This window comes from Uranotaenia lowii, chromosome 2 (genome assembly GCF_029784155.1).
Source record: "Uranotaenia lowii strain MFRU-FL chromosome 2, ASM2978415v1, whole genome shotgun sequence".
Classification (NCBI taxonomy): Eukaryota; Metazoa; Arthropoda; class Insecta; order Diptera; family Culicidae; genus Uranotaenia; species Uranotaenia lowii.
The window spans coordinates 385,113,728-385,126,963 of NC_073692.1; the positions used below are offsets into that span (position 1 = coordinate 385,113,728).

At 37.4% G+C, this 13,236-nt stretch overlaps 1 protein-coding gene across 1 annotated transcript in view; it reads left to right on the top strand.

The window, feature by feature from the left end:
* Window positions 1-796: 796 nt before the first annotated feature.
* Window positions 797-13,236, top strand: part of LOC129743245 (uncharacterized) — a 42,677-nt gene continuing 30,237 nt past the window's right edge. Inside the window, exon 1 of the mRNA XM_055735221.1 lies at window positions 797-1,007. Within this exon, the coding sequence (XP_055591196.1) occupies window positions 797-1,007 (211 nt within the window). The remainder of the gene's footprint in view (window positions 1,008-13,236) is intronic.

Below are 13,236 nucleotides of genomic sequence, written 5' to 3' on the forward strand. Positions count from 1 at the left end.
CAACCTTTCACAGGTCTCCATTCGAAAACCAGTTCATCCACTGGAAAACCAAAACGCCGAAGCTGAAAGTTACGACCTATATTTTACAGAGATGTTCTCGGTACCGTCATCAAGAAAACAAACAGCAATAAAAATAAAACCGAACTCACTTCAGCAACCGACAACAACAACTACCAAACAGAACAATCTACAACAACCGACTCGGGGTGAAAGGATGCGAAAGTAAAAAAAAAAAACTTCAACCCAATTTCGCAAATCGGAGGAAGAATCGTCCGAAATATTCCGAAAAAGTGTAAAACACACTCACTCAATCGCAAAAGCAAAGCCCCTTCTCAGTTTTTACTATTGTCCCAACTACCCAACTTTTCCTCCATCGAACGGGAAACTGCCAACAATTTTCCGAGACATTAGTTTTAGGATTTTAAAAATGGATTTTCGCTCGATAGAACACCGGAACAGCAAATCGCACACGGGCCAGACCAAACACACATGTGAGAGTCAACTTTCATTCGAGGTACCAGCTACTCTTAGATACCTACGAAGTTTTTCGGTCAAACGAAATCGAAAAAAACAACTACTAAATTTCTCGAGTGTCGGACTCTCGCCATTGGTGAAAAAAAAATTAAAAGGGGAAACCCAGCTCTCGGAACGTAAAATTTTCTTCCCTGCTCAAAAAGCTGCCGTCCATACAATTCCGGCAAATTTTTATTCTACCACCAAGCTTTCCTCAGCTCAACTCTTCAATTGCGAGAGGTTTTTTTCCCCCTTCCTAAATTTTCGGCTACTCTTAGTGTGAATGAATTTGTGGTACGGTCATGGTCCTGGGAAGACTCAAAAATCGGAACGGATTGGTGGTTTTCAAAGCTCGCTGCGGAAACCATCGAACCGTCCATCGAGTCAAGTCTCCTCTCTAGTCTTCTCCGGGGAGTCGAACGATTTGATACGAGCTTTTCCAGGCACCGGATATGGGCTGAGTTATGACCATCCGAGGACCAATCGTTGCTATGGTTAGATTTTTTTTTTTGTAATAGCTACTTGAAGCTGACCCATTTTGTTGCTTTGGTATTTCGGGATCAGATGAATGCATTCTTTTATGGGAAAAAGTGAACATGAACTTATATTGGGGAATTTTTCAAAAATTTCATTGACTAGAATATGTAATTGTTGGGAACAATTTTTTTGAGGACTGAAAATGTTTATTTAGTTTTACTAAATATTTGAGTGATTTGAGTTTGATCCTAAAACAAAGTCAGCGAAATTTGTAGTAATCAATTCAGCAAAAAAATCTAGAAATTATAGTTTTTGATCACTTTTTTTTGTAATATAAGTTGAATCATATTGAATTTAAGTATTTTGATTACCAACATATGAAATTATCTATGCCAAACACATTGGACTGTTTTTCAATTCTTTAAGTTTTAATGTCCTAAAATCCACTTAACAATTTTATCCAAAGGAAATTGAGGAGATATGATACTTAAACTGCGATAAGAAGAGTTTATAAGAAGTGTATTCCAAAAAAAATGCAACACTTTGTTTTGCGGATAACAATTGAATGCATTGATGAAAACTTAGAAAATTTTCAGTGAAGTTACTTAGTAATGTAATGTGTACGTGTTCAAAATTTGTTAACAATCTGTTAAGTGGTTTTGGAGTGAGCGTGCAATACTGAAGTTCATTGATAAATTTTTTTGGGCAGTGGGCCATCTAGGAAAGTCTTAGTGGCAGACAGCTGGAAATCAACTATTCGACCGAACTTCACATGGTAAATCGTTTAACACGTTCGTCGCCATGGGACCCATATTCGGGTGACGGTTGTATTTCCTGCGAGGTCCCGTCACATCAAAAACGGGTGACGCTCTCTCATACTCAAGTTAGCCGCCCAGTTTCGCCATGCTTGTTAAATCTTGGAGTTCTCTCTCTTTATTTTCACGCTCCGAGAATTTCTTTTGGCTCGGCTAGTAAAACTATACAAATGAGCCTGGCGATGACCGTGTTAAGAAGTCCTTGAGTATCCAAAAGTGAGCTTAAATTTAAATAAATGTGAAGAAGGAAGTTGAGGAATATGAGAGGCTTTTCCAAGCGTTATCCGAAAATATCAATAGAGGAAGTGATAAAAAAGTTTAATTCTTTTGACTGGTTCGTCAAGATGATTCCTTAACAGGACTGATTTCATTTTTCAAGGTAGAAAAGCAGCCCACCAGTAAAATATACAAAATACGGAGGTCAAATCGTGGGCAAAATAATGCAGCCTTATTGGCTGATATTTAAAAAAAAAATTTGCAATGGACAGCAAAACGAATTCTTTATCGGTCACCTGGCAGGTTTCCAGCCAGAAACTTTTCTTCGACAAGTCTCCTGAATTTTCCGGAGATAATCAAGGAGGAAAATTAAAAAAACTAATATCTAGTATTTGAGGAGGCTAACGATCTGTGGAAACTGTAATTCACTCAGTGTTTCATTTTTTTTTGTTTCGATTATAGTCGTTTTACCATCTTTATGGCATTCGCGACTTTATCAACGTTACAGTTGGCGGATCGTTATTGAAAAACTTATCCGGTACAACTGTGTTCGATGTTTACTCTTGGGCTCGAACTCGCGGACATTGGCTCAGGAGACAACAGACTTGCCAACTGAGCTTTATCACAAGCCCTGAACTCAGTGTTTCATAACGATGCCAAAGATGAATGGCCAACCCAAGTAACACCAATTGTTTTGTGAGACTTCTTAAGCCTCTTATTAACCTAAACTTGGTCTAGTACCCTGATATAAAACTTTAAATATTCAAAGGAGACTGCCTCCAAATGCGATTCTTTTTCCTGCCAAGATGGCGCTCGTGTTGTCCAAAAATTAAAGTCGAAAAACTTCTTCATTGAACGCTATCTCAAAAACTACTTTACAGATCATAACAAAAAGTTTCGCATCTAGACATTACATTATCAGGTAGCTTGGCTGAAAATTTCATCAATTTCCATTTCCAAAAGTTATTCGCAAAATAAAGTGTTGCATTTTTTCGAATAACAAAGATAAGGGCATAACGAGCACCCGGGGCATAGTAAGCACTCCTCTCTTACACAATGTACGAATTTTCTCAAATAAATTTTCATGAGAAACAGTTTTGTAGTTCCTAAAGTATTAATTTTTCAGCAAACAAGAAATCTCCTTATTATCTTTACAGAAATAAATTTAAAAAAAAAACCAACAAGGTTCTCAAGTGTTGAAAATATTATAATTTTTGAGCACCGGAAAATAAGCTTTTATGATCGTTAAATGATCTTAATCTATAAGATACGCACTGTAACATGATGTATGTACAATCTGAATGTATTGAGTTCAAAGAGTTGAAAAAAATATCTGGTTTGAACCCCAAATAAGTTTTTCTTTCAAATGTAGTAAGGAATGAATACGAGAGTTTTAAAATCTCAGAAAAACAAAAATTAATAGAAGCCTTCAAGATCCTTCATTTACTCTTTTTATGCTTCAATAAACTGAACCCTTTTAGGACTTATTTTTGAAAGTAATGTAAATTAAATTATTAATTAAAAATATAAAAGAACTTTATCCCGAATAATAAGATGCTTTTTGTATTACTTTTTTTAACTTTCCTTCGTGTATACGTTTTTCAAAAAAATTATAAGAAAAATTTTGTTACCAATACCCCCCCTCACCCATGACGCAGTAATTCCTACGGCCCTGGTTGTCACTATAAGCTTTCATTGAAAAATTGAAAATCTAGTTTTAACTATTTATTTTTATTTATTATCATATAAAGTTATTATTGTGAAATTAAAAAATCATTGAAGAATTTAACATAAAATTTGATTTATCTCTGACTTTCATCACTAAAGTCTGCTTCATTTAATATTGGAACAAATTCTTTTGCTCATTGTGGCGCTCCTAGTGGACGGATTTGGAAACTTTTTTCACCCACGTGTCGGGAAATTCATTACCTTTCACCATGTATTTATGTCATAACACCAAACGATAGCATTTTGTAAACAACCGCCATGGAAGCCGAAGGGAGAGATCAAATTGTGCACAGTTTTCTTACGAGTACGAGTACGAGAATTTCTTCGAAACAGCAATGAATAATTTTTTTTAATTTTTTTTTATGAAAGAGTAAAGAAAATGCTACATTTGTATGAAAAACAAATTATGAATTCGTTAATAAATGACTGAACTACACGCAATTGTTTGTGTTCCAATATTAAATGAAGCAGACTTTACATCCGTCGAACTTGGTCAGCACTTGGTCGTACAGCTTTCGAGCACGGATTCTGGCCACATTGTTCTGCTTCAGCGTCCGATTTGGCTGTTTGCTGGCTCGGAATGACCTTATTCCTTCCCGGAGACGAATTCGTCGCACCGTACTGTGAGCGGCCTGGAACTTATTGGCCAAATCGCGGTCTGAAAGATTGGGATTCCTCTTGACGGCCTTGATGACTTTCCCACGCAGTTTCCGGTCGACAGTTCCACTCCGACGCTTCGAATGCGGCTTCCGAGCCGTCGTCAATGTTTCCTTGTACTGCTTGATAACACGCCATACGGTTTTTCTGGGCATTTTAAGCTGTTTAGCTAGCTTCGATGCCGACAACAATGGATTTTCAAGAAAACTGTGCACAATTTGATCTCTCCGTTCGGCTTCCATGGCGGTTGTTTACAAAATGCTATCGTTTGGTGTTATGACATAAATACATGGTGAAAGGTAATGAATTTCCCGACACGTGGGTGAAAAAAGTTCCCAAATCCGTCCACTAGGAGCGCCACAATGAGCAAAAGAATTTGTTCCAATATTAAATGAAGCAGACTTTACTATTACTTCCCCCTAGAGCTAGCGCAGGGAAGTAGGGTCTCTTCGATTCTAACAACAGACGATATAACGCACGCGATTCTTGAATGGAACTGACTGGCATCCCGACGCGAAGCTCTATTATAAGCTTATCGAATGTTCTGGAATATTCTTGGTTAACTAGCTGGTGCATTAGAAGGAAGGTTCTGGAACCTTGCAAAAGAATAATTGAATCAAATATTCGATAGCACGTGGGTTATAAAACGATGGAAATTTCTAGAACGTTCTATTGTGAAGCCTTCTACAACATTTTTCAAGCTTGAGCAGCCCCATTTTGTAATGTACGGGAATTAAAACGATATTTTTGAAAAGTTTTCACTGTAATTGAATTTAAGACATATTTTTTTAAGGAAAACATTAAATTGTTTTGAAGGATTTAACAAATTTGTTCAAAGAAAACAAACTTGTTTCTTAAATTTTTTTCACTAATGTTAGTAACACAGTTAAGATATGTTTTCAAGTTTTTAAAAACAGTACAATTTAACTTTTTTTGAGTTTTTTTTTCATTTTCGTCCTCAAAATATTCAAAATATTATATCTTAATTGTATGAAGCATAATAAACTAACTCAGAACTCAATCACTACACATTTGACTCAAAACTCAACTCAGTTTCATTTTAAAACTCATCACCAAAATTAGAGATGACAGACATAATCTGACAATGGATAATAGTTCAGGATGCCAAACTCTACCAAATTTCCAAAACATAGGCTCCAAATGCTATTTTCTTGTGTAACCATTTTAATGTTACTTTAATTCATCGGCCGTATCGGTGAAAAGTCCTTTTTAGTAGGGAGTAGGGACATCTAAGATTATGATTGGTATGGTATGGTATGGATATGGAAGAATTTACTGTCTTCTCAGTTTGTTATCATCGCGTTCGTAACATCCGGGATTTGGAAGCGAAACGGCACGGTCGATAGTCTGATAGTGACCTGCCACCGATGCTATGATTTCGTGTTTATTATTTTCTTTTTGGTCAAAGTATTTTTAATTTTATGAAGGATTAATCACCGTAATTCATGTTTGTTACTTTAGTTTATCAGATTATTCGGTGAAAAATGGTGTCCCTTTTAGTAGGGACATCTAAGATAATGATTTTTTTCTATACAACAAGCCCTTGCTCACATTTTCAAATTCTATTCGGATTCTTTTACTCAAATAATCTTGTTGTTTTCTTTTTTAAGTTCTTTTTTACTGTTCTTTCTCTTCTTCCTTTCTTATCTACTTAAAGTTTGAAATTTTCCTATAAGCTAAATTGTTATATGATTTTAATCGCCGTAATTTGTATGATTATAATTTTAATGGCATGTGCGGCGGAATGAAAACTATAGAGAATTTAGTTTATAGAAATTTGAAAGAAAGGTGGATAGACAGGCTTTAGTGCGCCAGTAGGAGAAAGCTTGATAGGTGTTGAAATTTTAGGCTAGAGAGCATGTTGATGAAATGCTCCCATGAATAGATCCCGCCTTTGCTCTACACCAGGCGGCGGCAACGCTATTCAAACCGTATGGAGCACATCTCTCAGATTTCCCCTTTTTTCCCCTTGTTTTGACAGATTTAAGCTTTTTTCCTCAGATTTAAGCTTTCGTCTCCTATGCTCTCAAGGCAAAAAAAGCTTAAATCTGAGGAAAAAAAGCTTAAAAACGAGATTCACGACCACTTATTTAAAAGATGTTGGTCACACGATACATAGACAAATCGTGTAAAGTTGCCGCCATCTGTGTGAGAACAGTTCTAGCGACTTTGCCATCTCTTCAGATTCGCTGCGAATAGTTAAAATGTGAATAGATAAAATGTGAAATGCGAAAAAATCGACAAGTCTCTCAACAAGAATCTCGTTTTTAAGCTTTTTTTCCTCAGATTCAAGCTTTTTTTGCCTTGAGAGCATAGGAGACGAAAGCTTAAATCTGAGGAAAAAAGCTTAAATCTGTCAAAACGAGGGGAAAAAAGGGGAAATCTGAGAGATGTGCTCCATACGGTTTGAATAGCGTTGCCGCCGCCTGTCTCTTTCTGAGTTTCTCATGTATAGTTAGCTAGTGTAGAGCAAAGGCGGGAGCAATTCATGGGAGCTTTTCATCAACATTATCAAGCTTTCTCCTACTGGCGCACTAATGCCTGTCTATCCACCTTTCTTTCAAATTTCTATAAAATAAATTCTCTTTAGTTTTCATTCCGCCGCACATGCCATTAAAATTATAATCATATTAGCTAAACTAAAATGATAGAAAATTTAAATTTCATCGGTTTTAAACCTAAGATAATAAGATTATGGCTCGAGCAGAAAAAGCTGTTTTTATTTTGGATAAGTAAGATTTTTTAAAAGAATTTTTGATTTAAACTTGAAACCGCGCCTCAAACAGATGAAAAAAGTTAAGCACCGATACATGAGTTGATTTTTTTCCCTTTAAACTGCTAAATTCAAAGTTTTTTCTATTACATTTTTCAATAAAATAACGTTAGGAATTCAAATTGGACACTTTCAACTTCATAAACGTCCTCCTTTCAACCTTGTTTCACTGGCATCAAATGATTAACAGTTAATTCCAACCAAGCCGACACGCTTCCAAAGGTTATCGATTTTGCAAATTAACCCGCATTTATCGGATCGAACGTCGAACGCCGTTTACGTTTGCGGGTTGTTGGCTGCCTGCAATTTACCACCGAATGTTGTTTATCCTCGATAGTGATTTATCTGGGGATTAGCCAGTCTCCAGCATCGAGCATAAACTGTCTCAACAAACGCTCGCAATGCTCTCTTGCTTGCTTGGCGGGATGACCGCAATTGTTTATTTGTTTGAAGATGATGCTGGTATGGAATAATGTTGTTGATCTATGGTGACCGATTTAATGAGAATAGTAAGAACTGAAGCCCATTGTTGAAAATCATGTGCAATTACATTGAGACAGGAAATAGAATCCTTGCGAAGTGTAGTTGCACCCAGTGGGAGGCCAACAAAGCTCCTCGTCTGACCGTTAACCGATGTCATTCGCATATTTAGGATTGTGCCAGGCCGGCTATTTACACAGAAAGCCACACTTCTGTTCAAATCAGAATTTCCACTCAATTTCAGCAATCCTCTAAGGATCCACTCTAGGTAAAACAGGGCAGTGACCGGATTCAGAGCGACCGAGAAGCGACCGAGAAGGTCCCACATTCAGGAGTCGATGATCAACTGTGCTGGGCTTAGCAGATCAAATAATTGATTTACATTTTGGGCGCTAGCGTGCAATGGTTGCGTTATTCAAATAGGATATTTAAATTTAGCTGAAAGCTTTTGCCATCTCATTGGCACCCGGTCAGATTTCGAGCACAATTGCCACGTGGCCACGATGAAGTAGGAACTGATGAATAGTTGTGTTTGTTTATGTCCCCAATCCGAGGTGAGGGAGGCTCTAATTTATGTGTGCAATCGCATCACCGTAAACTTTTAACAAACACCCATGCTCTTCAGTCACTGACTAACGAGGAGGGTTGGTACTTCAAACATTTTCCGGAGCTATCCGAGATTTGGTTCCGCTATCATCGTCCCACTCTTGAGAAGAATCAGTCGGGTATCTGTGAAGTAGAGGGACATGAATGGATGAAATATGCAACAGCTAGAGTCGCAAAGTTCCTGGTGGGTGGTGGAATCACAATTGTGTCATTGTTGACATAGTAAGTGTACCCTCGATCGGTTGGGGGATAAAATAAAGAGAAGCTACTATCTACATATTCTGCAATCAGCGGCAGCGTCTATGTTTAATGCACTCTTGAGCCGATTCGAAAGCACGTGCTACACTTCCCTTCAAACAGAAATTGAAAGTGAGATTATATTTATTTACATAAGAAAAAGAATGCCGCTAATTCACATGTAGAGCTGGGGTTAAAATTTGATGTTGTTGCTAAAGGGTGATACGGTCAAAATTTGGTCAAGGAAAAACGCGTGTAAATCGGTGAAATCGTTTATTTAAAAAATAAAATTAAATTTCTTTTTCAAGTTTAATAAGTATAAAACTCTGGAAAAATATTGAGTTAGGCTTTCGCTTTTCCAAATCTGAATTGCCGGGCCTTATGCCAAACCCCTGCCATCAGATTTTGTACAGCCACCTTGTCCACATTCTTCGCCGCAGAAAGCCAGTTTTCCTTGAACTGCTGCTCGTCCTTAGCAGTTTTTTTGGTCTTCTTTAGTTTCCGCTTGACAATAGCCCAATATTTCTCAATTGGACGGAGCTCTGGCGTGTTCGGAGGGTTCTTGTCCTTGGGAACCACCTGCACGTTGTTGGCGGCGTACCATTCCATGGCCTTTTAACCGTAATTGCAAGATGCCAAATCCGGCCAAAACAGTACGGAACAACCGTGTTTCTTCAGAAAAGGCAGCAGCCGTTTATTCAAACACTCTCTCACGTAAATTTCTTGGTTGATAGTCCCGGAAGCTATGAAAATGCTGCTTTGCAAGCCACAGGTACAGATGGCTTGCCAAACCAGATATTTCTTCGTGTGACAGTTTCATGTGCTTGAAAATATCTGCTACCTTTCCTCTTCCTTTTGCCGTATAAAACTCCTGTCCCGGAAGCTGCCTGTAGTCGGCTTTGACGTAGGTTTCGTCGTCCATTACCACGCAGTCAAACTTCGTCAGCATCGTCGTGTACAGCCTCCGGGATCGCGCTTTGGCCGTCGTATTTTGTTTATCATCGCGATTTGAAGTCACTACCTTCTTGTAAGTCGATAGTCCGGCTCGTTTTTTGACTCGATGCACGGTTGTAGACGATACACCCAGCTTATTTGCGGCATCTCGGAGAGAGAGTTTAGGGTTTCGCTTGAAACTACCGGCAACTCTCTTTGACGTCTCAGCGGCTTCCGGTTTTCGATTTCCCCCGGATCCAGACTTCCTGGCCGTCGACAAACGTTCACCAAACACTTTAATTACATTTGTAATGGTTGATTTGAGAACTTTTAGCGATTTTGTCAGCTTTTCGTGCGAGTAGCTTGGATTTTGATACGCTGCTCTTTCTTCCTTGGACGGCATTTTGAGAACTGAACATTGAATTCCAAATTCCAAATAGGAGCAACATTCTCCACACACACACCTTCAAAATGAGGGGTTTTTGAATGCAAAATTGAAAGAAATACGTCAAGTTGATATTGACCAAATTTTGACCGTATGACCCATTATTTGGCATATTCGGTCGAATACTTAGCTCAACTAATATACGTGAAAGAGTGTTTGAATAAACGTCTGCTGCCTTTCCTGAAGAAACACGGTTGTTCCTTACTGTTTTGGCCGGATTTGGCATCTTGCCATTACGGTTGAAATGCCATGGAGTGGTACGCCGCCAACAACGTGCAGGTGGTTCCCAAGGACAAGACCCCTCCCAACACGCCAGAGCTCCGCCCAATTGAGAAATACTGGGCTATTGTCAAGCGGAACCTAAAGAAGACCAAAAAAACTGCTAAGGACGAGCAGCAGTTCAAGGCAAACTGGCTTTCTGCGGCGAAGAAGGTGGACAAGGTGGCTGTACAAAATCTGATGACAGGGGTTAAGCGTGAGGCCCGGCAATTCGTGTACATCACAATACAGATTAAAAATACATAGTTTTAATAGTGAATTTAGATTAAACTTGAACTTCAGATTTTAAATAACAGACTCATGAATGAGTGCTCTAAAACTTCGCTTATAAATTTCTTATCTGGAATAAGATTTAAAAATCGTATATTTTGTACATTTCAGAAATCGTAAGGTAATTTGGATACAGATTCATAGCGCAATTTTCAATTCAGGTTCAGAATTCAGATTAAAATGCAGATTAAAAATTCAGAAAAAGGTATAACATGTAATTAAATTTTACAATCAACATAAATGGTTGAGGAATTCAAAAGATCGAGACCTAAACATATTACGGACAAAATACGAGATATCTGGTTTTTTCGCTTGCCAACAGTGTGCTACACTTCGAAGTATGTGTAACTCGAATGGACTGAATTTGAGTGTCAAACATTATTCTGCAAACAATACATCATTTGCGGTAACTTAAAATTCTAAATTTGTGATATTTAAAGTCTGTTTCACATAGAATCTGGTCGGATCATTTCTCCGCAAAGGAATAACGTACAACAAAAGAAAAAATGTCATTATGTAGGGTTTTTAATGCACTTTAAGGAAAAAATACATAAAAATCATTCATCAGCTTTTCGTATGAGTTTTCAAACTTTTTTTGTGATACCACCCATCATTTTCTGCACAGTACTGCTGGTAACCTCGCCATCTTGTTCCACCACTTTTCATTTGAGCGGGTTTTTTCATGGTTCTGCCACATTTCTTCAGTTTGCCCTTAACTATGGCCCGATCTTCACCGGACCTTTGTAGGACCGAATGAATGGCAAAACCCTCTTCTGGAGACATTCTTCTTTGTAAACATTTCCATTCATTGTGTCCCCAGTGATGAAAATCTTAGTCTTCTTCCCACAACTACAGATCCCTTGCAAAATCATCAACTAACGAGCAAATTTATCTGCGAAAACAAACTTGAATCTACCCGCAACATTCCCTTTACGCTTCGCAAGGTAAAATTTTTTATCGGGTATTTGTCCAAAATCCATTTTGACGTAAGTTTCGTCGTCCATCAAAATGCATCGGTTGTACTTGGTCAACACTTTCTCATACAACTTCCTTGTCCTGGTTTTGGCAACCAGGTTTTGTTTCAGCGTCCCGTTGAGGTGTTTGCAAACAAATTCGTCGAGCTGTTCTGTGGTTCGCCTTGAACATTATCGCCAAATCACGCAAGGAGATTCCAGAATTATTGTGAACTGATCGAATTACCTTTGCTCGCAGCTTCCGGTCATATGTTCCACTTTTACGCTTGGTTTATTTTGCGCGATCCACCATAAGGGTCTCTCGGTAACATTGCAGCACCGAATTTACAGTCGATTTTGAATATTTCAGGAATTTCGCGATCTTTACCCCTGACCACGTCGGTTCTACGTGAGTGTGCAAAATTATCTCTCGCCTTTCGCGTTCCCTCGTCAATAACTTATGACTGACTGCTTCAATCTTGATGAAATTTTCACCACTAAGTAAACAAACCATCCGCATCAAAACACTGTCAATAGATTTGCGAAGTGACAACTAGGTGCGCTGCAGTAAATGAAAAGATGCGATCAGATTCTATGTGAAACAGACTTTAGTATAGGGGTTTCTGAGATATAGAATGCCAAATTGCGGTGTTTCTTGTCATCTTCACGGTCCTTAATATGTTAAGATTGCTTGTCAATTCAATTGAAAATCACAAATAAAAGGTTGAACTTGATTTCTTTGTTTTATCCAAAAAACCCTAATTTTATTTCAAAAAATCATCCACAGGATTTTTATTATGGAATTGATTCTTTATGATGAATACTTGCTGTGAAAGAAATATCTTTTCTACATTAAAGACATCAAAATTCGGCAGTTTATGTTTTAGAAATCAATTAACAAAATACTGCTATTTAAATAAAGATATTCGAGTAACAGAAGGTTTTGTGAATTTTCTTTGAATAGAGCTTCTAAGAGGCAAGCGAAATAATGAAATATTTCGTATTTGGTAAAAATTATACGAAAATTTGATGATTTTCATCGACTACTAAAAAAAATTGATTTATTTTCATCAAAGGTTAAAATCTTTGGGTTTGTAAAAGTTTGGAATATTATTTGATTTGAGTATAGAATAAGTTTTTTTTTTTTTCAAGAAAACCTTGTTTTATGCCCAAATCAACTAAATTAGATCTACCAGACTCTTAAAAAAATTGAAAGATATTAACCATCGACGAAAGTGAATTTATCTCACTTTTTAGGTTTAGGAACACTTTAAATGTCAAAGTACTTAAAAATGATTAATCATATAGTAAGAAACATAATTTGTTTTAATATTTATTTGTATTCGTGAATTGTTGAGCAAAAAAGTCATAGGTAAAAATCAACCACCAAACCCCCCCCCCCCCCCCTTAAAACGGTTCTTCATACGGCCCTGGAATCAGATGTGATGGGTATTTGAAATGCAATATTGGTTGAAAAACTATTTAGAAAAAACAAATCAACGTAAAATTTAACAATGTTGATCCATTATTTTATTTTCACTGTTTTCCGTCGCACGACGTAACTTGATGCACATAACTCCTGAAAAATCATGCTTGAAAACCTACAATATCAGGTATACCGTCAACTGGGGCAACATGCAACAATTTTCAATTTCAATGGCTTTTAAAATCTTAATGCTTACAGATAATCCTACCTCTTGTACATCAAAAGTTTTCAGGTTGATAGGACACCAAACTGACGTAGTCAGTTAAAATTATTGGTTTTACCAGTTATTTTTAAATTTACAAAAACATGCGATTTTCACCCTACTAAGAAAAAGGGGTAAGTTGCAA